The sequence below is a fragment of the Phragmites australis genome, chromosome 5 (assembly GCF_958298935.1).
Source record: "Phragmites australis chromosome 5, lpPhrAust1.1, whole genome shotgun sequence".
NCBI classification, from domain to species: domain Eukaryota; kingdom Viridiplantae; phylum Streptophyta; class Magnoliopsida; order Poales; family Poaceae; genus Phragmites; species Phragmites australis.
Window position 1 is genome coordinate 34,906,360 of NC_084925.1, and position 10,455 is coordinate 34,916,814.

Here is a 10,455-nt window from a genome sequence, read left to right on the forward strand (position 1 = left end):
GATCATCCGACGTGTTAAACTATACCAAACCAAACTTTGATATCTTCTCTGCAACAAATGCTCTGGCGTGCACACTTCAATCGCCGGACCTTCTGGCATGTAGTCCTTCGGTCTTCTCACTGTTACAATCCTCTCTACAATAATTGCTCTAGCATATACTCTGGCGTGCACACTACCGATCACCGGATCTTCCGACGTGTACCATCTTTGAGCTTTAACTCAGAAATGCTCCTATGTTCATATCTCCAAATCATCGGATCATCCAGCGTGTAAAAACACCTAGCAAGAAAACACTTTGGCGTTCACAACTCCTCTGCGCCGGACCATCTGGTGTAATCATTTTTTCTAGAACTTCTCTAATTCAACCAAATTTTGTCCCGACTGCGGCGGCTTCTTAATGTATTGCATCCGTGAGACCTACTAATATATATTCTTGACAAACATGTTAGTCCATTAACTATGTTATCATTAATCACTAAAATCACAATCATGACCTAATAGGATCATTTTCGCTACAATAGCGCCTTCATTAAGGGCAGATATATCCATGACAACTTTATGCTAGTGCAGAATCGAGCTAGGGCGTATCATCGCAACAGGAATATGTCCTTAATAATTAAGTTGGACATTGTGAAAGACTTTGACTCAGTCTACTAGGAGTATATCATTGAGCTCTTCCAAGCAAGGAGCTTTGGTGCGTGTTGGCGTGATTGGATTGACAACACACTAGCCTCCTCCTCATCTTCCATACTACTCAATGGCATCCTAAGGAGACAGATACAACATAGTCATGGTTTGTGACAAGGTGATCCGTTATCGTCATACCTCTTCATCCTGGCAATTGACCTGCTACAGCGCATCTTAGACTTAGCTACTGAGGCGGGGACGTTGTCCTGCTTGCAAGGACGAGTGACCTGCCTAAGCATATCCTTATATGCATATGACACTATACTTTTCCTCAACCTGGTGTAGTGTGAGCTTACGACACTACTTGCTATCCTAAGCGAGTTTGGTGATTCAACAGGTTTGCGGGTTAACCTTCAAAAGAGCCCTCTTGCTGCGATTAGTTGCCAGCACATAAACCTAGATGAGATCCTCCAAACCTTTCCACAAATAGTGATAAATTCCCAATGCATTACTTTGGTCTGCCACTTACTCTAGGTCACCTACGCCTAGTGCAGCTACAAACCATTCTAGACAAGGCTACACGTCTCCTATCTGGCTGGAAGCCAAAACTCCTGACCGCAGCTGGAAGACGAACCTTAGTGAAATCGGTCTTCTCCTCCCTACCAATGTATATCCTCACTGCTATGAAGTCACCGATGAAGTTCTACAGAGCACTAGACAAATATAGTTGTGGTTTCTTATGGGCTGAAAATGAGGGATGTAGCGGAGGAACATGTAAGGTTTCTTGGAACAAAATCTGTCGGTAGATAGAAAAGGGGGGTCTAGGAATCCTAGATATACAAAAATTCAGCAGAGTACTTCAACTACGATGGTTATAGTTTGAGTGGGACAAACCGGAGAAACCTTGGATAAGATACCCAATGTCGTGCGACTCGGGAGACATGGCTCTATTCCATTCATGCACCAAGATCACTCTAGGAAATGGTAGAAAAATACCTTTCTGCTGCACTAGATGGCTGGACAGAGAGGCCCCAAAAGATATAGCCCCAGCTTTGTACTCGCACTCAGTCAGGAAGAATCAGAAGGTTACAAATGCCTTACAAGACAATAACTGGATTCACAACCTCTGACACAATCTGAACACACAATTAATCGATGAATTTGTATAGCTTTGGGGAAGGATCAGTGAAGTGCAATTAAGCCAAGCAGAAGACACAATAGCCTGGACACATGACACATGGATCTTACACTGCACGGTCGGCATACAAAGCCCAATTTGCAGACTTGCCAAACTAGGGATTCAAGAAAATAATCTAGAAGGTTTGGCCACTACCAAAATGCAAATTTTTTGCATGGCTCCTCATCCAGGACCGACTATGGAGAGCCCAGCGCTTGCAACTTCGGCACTACAGCAACCAATATTTTTGCCCGATGTGCATTCACAACCTAGAAATTGTGATGTATCTCTCCGTTGACTTTCCTACCACTAAACACCTTTGGTCGCATGCCGCTGAGTGGCTACACCTGCCATCCTTGCACCTAGACTCATGGATCTACACGAACTCGACAGAGGCACGGTGGGCCGAGCGCATCCAACAACCGAGAAGTTTGCAGAAAGGAGTAAAAACACTGATCATCTTGACACTATGGGAGTGGTGGAAATAAAGAAATCACCAAATTTTTCGAGGTGAAAAGCTTCCGGAAGGCATACTGCTGCAGGATACAAGAGGAGGCGATGACCTAGGGTCTAGCAAGTGCTCATGCTTTGATGGATCTTAGAGCTAGCCGAGAAAATACATAAATGCTACCCGAGTCCTGGTTGTATATCACTCTTCTTTTCTCATATTTGGCTTTGGGCCCGGCTAAATGGCTTGTAATATTAAATGTAGGCATGTTGATGCCACTCTTTCACTCTATCTAATTCCACATGGTGGCTTTCATAAAAAAACAGGAGAGGGTGGGAGCTAGTGGTACTATAAAGTATAGTGTATAATAGTAATACAATTTGATCAACTCTGCATGTGGGAGAACTAATAGTATAGTTATTGTAGTTCTTCCATCGGTTACCCGGCGACTTACTGCCAATGATAATTTGAAACATGTTGAGTGGTTGATACGTGTCATTAGTAAGATTATGGTATAATTTCATCAGCTAACTATTCAATTTTTGTGTCTCCTTTGGTTTGTGCAAGAAAGATATAGTTGGACAACCCCTGTCAGACGGGTATGTAGCAGTATGGAGCACGCACACTTTCAACCATGTCAGCTTCTCACCAGATATGTCATCGTGGTGGCTGCTACTGCTAGTAAAATTGGAATGATGCACGGGAATCTTCCTCGGAAAGCGGTACGCGCTAGAAAATAGGACGGGCGTTATCACGAGTTCCATCACCTAGAAAAATCCAATGCATGGCCGGGGCCACGCTGCCTGCTGATACTGCAGCCTATACATCATCGCCATGGCACGATCTCCCCAATTTTTCCCCATGCAAGATGTCGCCAAGCACGACGGACGTCTACACTCAAATATTATAGAGTTGTTACGACCTCACGGCACGCTGTGCAAGTCAATCATCTCAAACTTTCAAGGCATGCCCATGCATGCATGTTACGTCACGGTGCGCACCGTACATGCACATCCCTTTACCGCCTGTTTTTAATTCTTGTTGTAGCCTTTTGTCCGATGGAAAAATATTATATATATGTATCTCTATTGTTTTTAGTGTCTGTTTAGTAGAACTTTAATTTTAAAAATGCTAGAAATATTTCTATTCTTATTTTAATTAAAAATAGATGTTTAAATTATTTTATTTTATTTTATAAACTCTAAATTCTATACAGATCTTGGAGCGGGAGTTTTGTCAAATAGAAACTTACACTAGAGTTGCATGCATTTGGAGGCCCTCTCCCAATAAACCAACGCTTAATTAGCTAGTCACATGTAACCCGTAGACCTGAATCTCATCAGGTTAGAGAGCACTGATCCATCGCAAAAAAAAAAAGTGAACTCTGATTGGAACAACTATGTAACTACATGGCGTAGCATATAACATGCACGACCGATTCGGGCTGCTTTTTTCCTATTTGACCACCTGGGCAGCCTCATGCTGCAGCAGATTGGAGAGGGCCACGTACATCGCAGTCCCATTTGTTCGCACCCGAGTCCCAGATGTGATGGGCACCGAACAAATAAACCTTTCCCTAGCTCCTGACTGCCAGGCACCAACTCCGCCCCGGCTCCGGAGCCCAGACAAATCGAAACATCAAACACGCATGCGCACCCTGACACGGACGAGTGAGCTAGTGACAGCACCGGCTGGAAACGGGCGCCGAGTTGGTGAGCCAGGTTAGCTGGATGCCGCTGCCAATCGATCTCCGCCTCCACCACGTCCCCATGCATTGACCCTGCCGGCTCCATCACCCGCGTCGTCACCGACGCGCGCGCGCGGCGAACGAGGCCACGGGAGAGCACCGCACCCGCCCCGCGTGCGCGCGGACGGGGGAAACGCTCGAAAACCTCGTGATCTCGCTACGCTTCATCCCCCCCCCCCCCCTTTGGTTTTGCGGTGCTTGTAGGGCGCGGCAGGTGCGTGCGAACGCGTACCGGCGTACGGCTGCGCGCGCGCCCGTCCGTGCGCGCGTCGGCGGCTCCGCTTGCCCCCCACCTAAACACGGGCTCGACATCGAGGAATTCGCGATCGCTACGGGCACGCCCGCTTAATGGCGTGGTGGCACAGCGGTACACGCTGGAGTCCGCCAGCGGAACGGTGGACGACACGTCCCGATCGAGCCGAACGGTCCGATTTGAAACTTTCAACGGCGGCGGTATTACCTGTCATGCAATTGGAAAGTGTTGATTAATCATAGAACCCGAGGGCTGCAATTTGTTCCTTCTTTTCGACTTTGTGTTCGCCTCCGTTGAATGCAGGGGTAAAGGACTAGCGTGAGTCCTCCTGGTCCTGGGCTAGCTAGCTGTTCCTGCTCCCGCTCCTGCTCCTGCTCCTGCTCCTGTTCCATTCTTAGCTTCTGATAGAAGCAAGTCTTTTCTGCTGTAAAGAAAAGGGAGGGGCAAAGGCAGATAAAATATTTTGCTTTTTAGACCCTGCTAGACACTTTTATGGGAGCAAATGAGGGGGGAGATGCAAAAGCATGAAGAATAATCAAGGATTCAGTCATTAGGGTTACAGGTGTCTTCCCATTTACGGTGGATGCTGATTTTACCGTCTGATATAGTAGCTGCCACCTGCCAGTTACGTTAGAAAGCGACCGACGTGTAGTATGGAAAAAGTTAGACGAGGAGAGTGACGAGGAGAGCGATTGCTTCCCGTGCCGTCATCGTCAGCTCAATTGCTCAGTTGACAATTTCCTACACTTTTTGAGTGTAGTAGCAGCGGCATTTACTTGTTCTCAAACTTCAAACAAGGCCATCATCTCGCAACTGGCCTGGGTTACTAGCGGATCACCTGAGGTGTTGAGCCTGCTCTGCCCGCCTCGTGTGCCAGCCCCTTCTTCTAAGGCCTTGCATCGCTCGCTGCATACTTCACTGTTTGATTGTCCTACAAACGTCTCGATTTATGGGAAACTATGTTAAAATATACTTAATTTATACGTGATAAGTGATTGATAAAGTCATCAATTTGGTTTGTTGAGTTTTGGATTGTTTGAGCTTGATTTGAACATTTTGATTATGGATTAATTAGAGTTAAAGTTAAAAAATGTGTGTACTTGTATCATAGTATACAGATGATGGATGTAACTTGATGGTCGACAGTGGGTGATCAGAGCTAAGCGGGTGTTTTGTGCCGGACGATCAAGAACGTCAGACAGAGTCAAGGGTGATTCTAGTTATACACGTGAAGGTCAAACAAAACATAAAACGAAGGATGAAGACGACATGTTGATAAAATTAAACGAAAAAATATATCCGTGCAAGTGACAAGGCAGTTTGAGGGATTAGGAGCGAGGGAGACTTGCCGACGGTCAGGATCGCAAGATGGAGTACACGTGTCGACATCAGAGCGCTTGTTTAAGGTGTAAACAAGTGGTGAGTCATGCTTTGAGAAGCGTACAGAGAATTTCACGGTTGAACCTCAAAACCATGGGAGTATTGGAATAGTACGTAACACCATCGCGAAGTTGCATCGAGACGAAGCTAAGTCGTGAAGGCGTCACGGTTGCTCGATGGACAAAGCAAAAAATAGATCAAAATACCCTCGGTGGTAGTTAGGAATGTACTACAAGATAGAAGTATTTTGATAACAAGCTAGAAAATTTAGGGTTCAAATTTACTAGGTCTATAAATAGAGGGGTAGGGCTATGGGACAGTTGAAAACAACCACTTAAGTCACTTATGCTATCCATTTGAGAGTCTAGTGTTAGGATTTTAGAGGAGAGGAAGATGAATACTTAGCCTATGTAATAGGTGATAGTTTTTGAGAGAAAAATCCTTATAATCCGTCTAAAATAGAGCTGATCTCTTTGAGTAATGAAGTTTATATTTTTTACATATGCTTGAATTCCTCTCCTTTTAGTCTCTCTTTATTAATTCACTTATAAGTTTTTTTTTGGTTGGGATTTGCTTGTTGATTTTCGCTTTTTCCTTTGAGTTATGATTTTTCAACCTTAGAATATTGTTCTTCTTATTGTTAAAGGTATAAATATTCATATACATAGAATGATCTTGAATATAGTTTATGGTTCGACTTTCATCCATAAAGTTATGTTACCTTAGAACTTTCTTATTTATTTTGTCTCTGTAAAGTTTATGTTTCTATTTATGCGTTTTTGAGAACGTTAGGTAAATAAAGAGTATGTTATTTATTTTGCAAAAAAATTATAAAATATCTATTCAATTTCTTTCGGTCATCGTTCTCGGTCCTTTGGCATATCCATAATGCACAAACAGGTAATGCGAGAGAGAAAAATGCTGTGATGATAGCGCCTTTTGTTTGTTTCCCAACCAAAGAAAAGGAGAAAAACACGAGAACTTCATTGCCGGTTCGGGCATATAAAAGTCCTACAACTGCGCGTCCTGTTGAGAGACCCCAGAAACGCTCCATTCTGAGCGCGTGTAGCCGAAGCTCCTCTTGTAGCTGCTGCTCTCCCTCTCTTTCTGCTGCCTTCTCCCGGCTCGAAGCTTCGCTTAGCTAGCTCCTGGTGGCATTCTCCGGCAATGGGGTGCAAGGCGTGCGAGAAGCCCAAGCCCAACTACCGGAAGGGCCTGTGGTCGCCGGAGGAGGACCAGAAGCTCCGCGACTACATCCTCCGCCACGGGCACGGCTGCTGGAGCGCGGTCCCCGCGAAAGCCGGTAAGACGAACAACTCACCGCAGCCGCATGCCTCTGCATTTCTGCCATGTGCGAGAGGAGCGTAATTGAGGAGGTTTGGGTGCATTGCATCAAAAATTAAGAACTAAAGCTTTGGGAATTGGTGAGAAGAAGAGCAGAGTCATCTGAATTCCTGTGGCCTGCTCATCCTGAACTGGCCATTTCTGAGGGGAAAAAACTCTGTTAGACGTTTGACGTGTTGCCATATAGCTCCATCTTATCATAAACAAATGTAGACTGGTTTTGTTGGTTCTCACTTTTCAAAATTCTCTGGCGTCGGCAGGGCTCCACCGGAACGGCAAGAGCTGCAGGCTGCGGTGGCTCAACTACCTGCGGCCGGGGCTGAAGCACGGCATGTTCTCGCCGGAGGAGGAGGAGACGGTGATGAGCTTCCACGCCACGCTCGGCAACAAGTAAGCACCCGTGCACTGCAGCCACACCGTTTAGTCCTTCTGCCCTCGGCACTACACGCAAATGATTGAGACGAAACACATATCTCCACGTTGCGCTGCTGCCTTTCGCTTTTGCTGGCTCATATTTCTCCACACCAGCCTCTGCCACTGCTGCTCCTACTCTCCCTCCTGCCTTTTGATTGTCCCTGTCCCTGCTCTTCAGCGCCGAGCTGGCGACCCGCTTCTGGAACACGCAGGAACAAGTGAAAAAACACAGAGAAATCGAAAGGGAAACTGGTGACGCTGGCCGCCGAGGCCTTTGTCGTACTGTGGAGTCGACGCTGACGTGCACGCTCCACGACACTGCACATTCGAATTTTCCGAAGAGATTTTTTTCTTCTCCTCTGCCCGTTCTCAGTGCACGTTGCGATGATTAGAACGGCTTTCTTTTGCGTAATATCTGTTTATTAGAAAAAACTGTGGGCCTCTTTAGTGGCGCAATTGGGACAAGTTGGGCTAGCTAAAATGTCATACAGTAGAGTTGCGTCCCGTAGTAAGTTATCTCGAACCCTTTTTTTTTTCCTATTTGAATTTCTCTCTCCTTTTCTTTTATTGGTTGTACAGAGAATCGGAGTTCATAGCTCGGGATCCTTTTAAGTTTATAGAGGTACTGAAGTCACGGTGACTTCAATCCCATCTGAGTCGTTCAATGTTCGATGCCGTATGGAGTACAAGATTATAACGCTACAGTGAAACTGATACATTAGTTTTCTGGAACAAATCCGACACTGCATGCCCTGTACTCAGCACGCAAAATACTGTAGCACCTCACACATATTATTGTACCGTTGTGAAGTCAGAAGACGGATCCGTTGCTAGAGAAGGCGAACACCGTCCTTTCGATTTGTAGCACAGCGACGATAACACGCCGTCGACTACTTGGACCAATCCGTGTTTGCCCGCAAGTTAATGAAAACAGTTGCTTTGACAAACCCATCTGGCACGTACTAGTGAACCCACGAGAAGATTAGATTCTTTATTGGGGCCTCGCAATTATGGCCCCCAAAAAAATCAAAGGTTCAGTGGTCCACATGAATAGACTACGTACACGTTTGTCACTTTCAACCAAGTGACATTTTCTTTTGGCCATCGGCACGGGGAAAAGAAGGGAGGAAGCCTCAGCTCGTAATGCGAAAGCTGGATTTTCCACTAACCCCACCGACAGAAATGAGGTTTGAGTGAATTGTAAGGCTGTGACATGCAGGCTAGCTTGACTATTCTTTCAACAAAAGGCACAGCCTAATCTATTGACGCCGATATTTTTTTCTTTTTCCTGCAGGTGGTCTAGAATCGCACGGCATTTGCCTGGGAGGACCGACAACGAGGTCAAGAACTACTGGAACTCGTACTTGAAGAAGAGGGTCGAGAGCAAGGAAGGACCAAGCACGCCTGCACCAGCCGCAACCGATTCCGGTGCCGATTCAGACGACTCCCAGCTCCTGAAGCCCGGGGACGGGACGGCGCAAGAACCGGCCACCGACCGGCCGACGGACTCCGGCTCCTCGGAGCCTCGCGAGTCGTCGTCGGCCGACTCGAGCTGCCTGACGGATCCCACTGCCTGCAGGCTCCACGCGCCTGTGGCTCCCAAGGTCATGTTCGCGGACTGGCTGGACATGGACGGCATCAGTGGCCAGGTCGGAGCAGCACCTGGTCTGGACGCTGCGGGCGTGGTTGGTGCGAGTGCGAGCCAAGGGGATCGTCAACAGGTGGCGAGCCAGGGATCCGTGCAGGTCGACGGGCCATGCGGTGTCGATGTGTCCCTGCAAGGGTTCAGCGACAGCGGCGCCAGCTGCTGGGAGTTTCAAGAGCAGTTCGACGGCATGGATCACATGCTTACGGCCGGGTTCTGCGACCTGCTCTCCATGAACGAGTTTTTCGGGCTGAACTAGGCACGGCGGATTGGTGGCCTTTCGTGAAGGGGTTTGTGTTTCATAAATTTAGATATTTCGGTGAAAGTTTTTTTTGTGATGTAAATTATTGTCGTGTATGTATTGAGGAATTTAGAAGCATATAAAGTCCAGGGCCATGACGATTGTTGCTACAATGTAAAATGTTTTGTCGTGTTTGTTGCGGTTTGCTTTCGAGAGTACAACACCGACAGAGAAAAGGAAGGAAAGAAGAGAGTATTGAGAGTTGCACGCTTGCAGCTAGCTATTGGTTGCACAGTTTGTGTTTTGTTAATTCGAAGACGGGACATCATCCTTTTTGTGTTTTTCTTTCTTTTTTTTTTTCTTTTTGTCGAGTGACGGAAGCTCGTCTCTTAGAGGAAATATCAGGTTTTTAAAGACCATATTGATGAATATGTGCACAAAATAAACCATATCCCTTGAACCTAATCCGAGCTGCATGCCCATATTGGAGGCAGGAATCATGTTCTGCATGTGACCGCTGGCGTTTGAGTTGCGGACGACTGTAGTATGGGTCTATGTAATTTTTCTCTAAATTTTTTTTCTCAAAACGCAAATTTTTTCTCAAAATTTTTTGAGTCAAACTTTTCTCATGCAATTTGTTTCAAAAACGGAAAAACATGGGAGAGAAATTTTTTCCAAAAACAAAAAGAGCAGAGGCTGTCAAAGTGGTACGTGTGTTGACTTCCTGGTGTGCGTGCTAAATAGCAGGCTCCTACTGGAGGTGTATTTCCCCATTTCACTTTACGCTGATTTAGGTTAAATAAAAACTACATAAGTGGGATAGAGAACTCTCACCTCCAACCTGAGCCGTTGTGATTAGATACAAGGGATGAGATTAATTTTATAAATATGTTCACCATTATAGTCTTGTGCACATTATGCTTCCTCCATTTCTTATTACAATCATATTTGTTGGTTCCTCCCCATTAATCTCATGTTTTTGTCCAAAGGAGAAAGGAGAAGAAAAGAGAAAGAAGATAGAGAAAGAAGAAGCAAGTGGGTATCGAGGCCTCTACATTTTTATTCCGTGTTCACCGCTGAAAGGAACATCTATTCAAATTTCACTTTCAGGGGCCTGAGGTTACTAATTTTATTCTCCACTTGTCGCTGTCGTGCACCTTAGCCTTGCATTTTTTGTGT

The 10,455-nt window shown here is 45.9% G+C and overlaps 1 protein-coding gene across 1 annotated transcript; it reads left to right on the top strand.

Moving 5' to 3' along the window:
• The first annotated feature begins 6,652 nt into the window (after positions 1–6,652).
• On the top strand, positions 6,653–9,695 carry LOC133919405 (transcription factor LAF1-like). Its single transcript, XM_062363787.1, has 3 exons — positions 6,653–6,935; positions 7,237–7,366; positions 8,685–9,695. The coding sequence occupies exons 1-3, from the start codon at positions 6,800–6,802 to the stop codon at positions 9,292–9,294; spliced, it is 876 nt and encodes a 291-aa protein (XP_062219771.1). The 5' UTR covers positions 6,653–6,799; the 3' UTR covers positions 9,295–9,695.
• Positions 9,696–10,455: the final 760 nt, after the last annotated feature.

Excerpts from the sequence above, each read along its gene's own strand:
- LOC133919405 (XM_062363787.1), top strand. The coding sequence starts at position 6,800 with ATGGGGTGCAAGGCGTGCGAGAAGCCCAAGCCCAACTACCGGAAGGGC. Across the intron at positions 6,936-7,236 it reads CGCGGTCCCCGCGAAAGCCG|GGCTCCACCGGAACGGCAAG; the intron begins GTAAGACGAACA and ends TGGCGTCGGCAG. Across the intron at positions 7,367-8,684 it reads CACGCCACGCTCGGCAACAA|GTGGTCTAGAATCGCACGGC; the intron begins GTAAGCACCCGT and ends TTTTTCCTGCAG.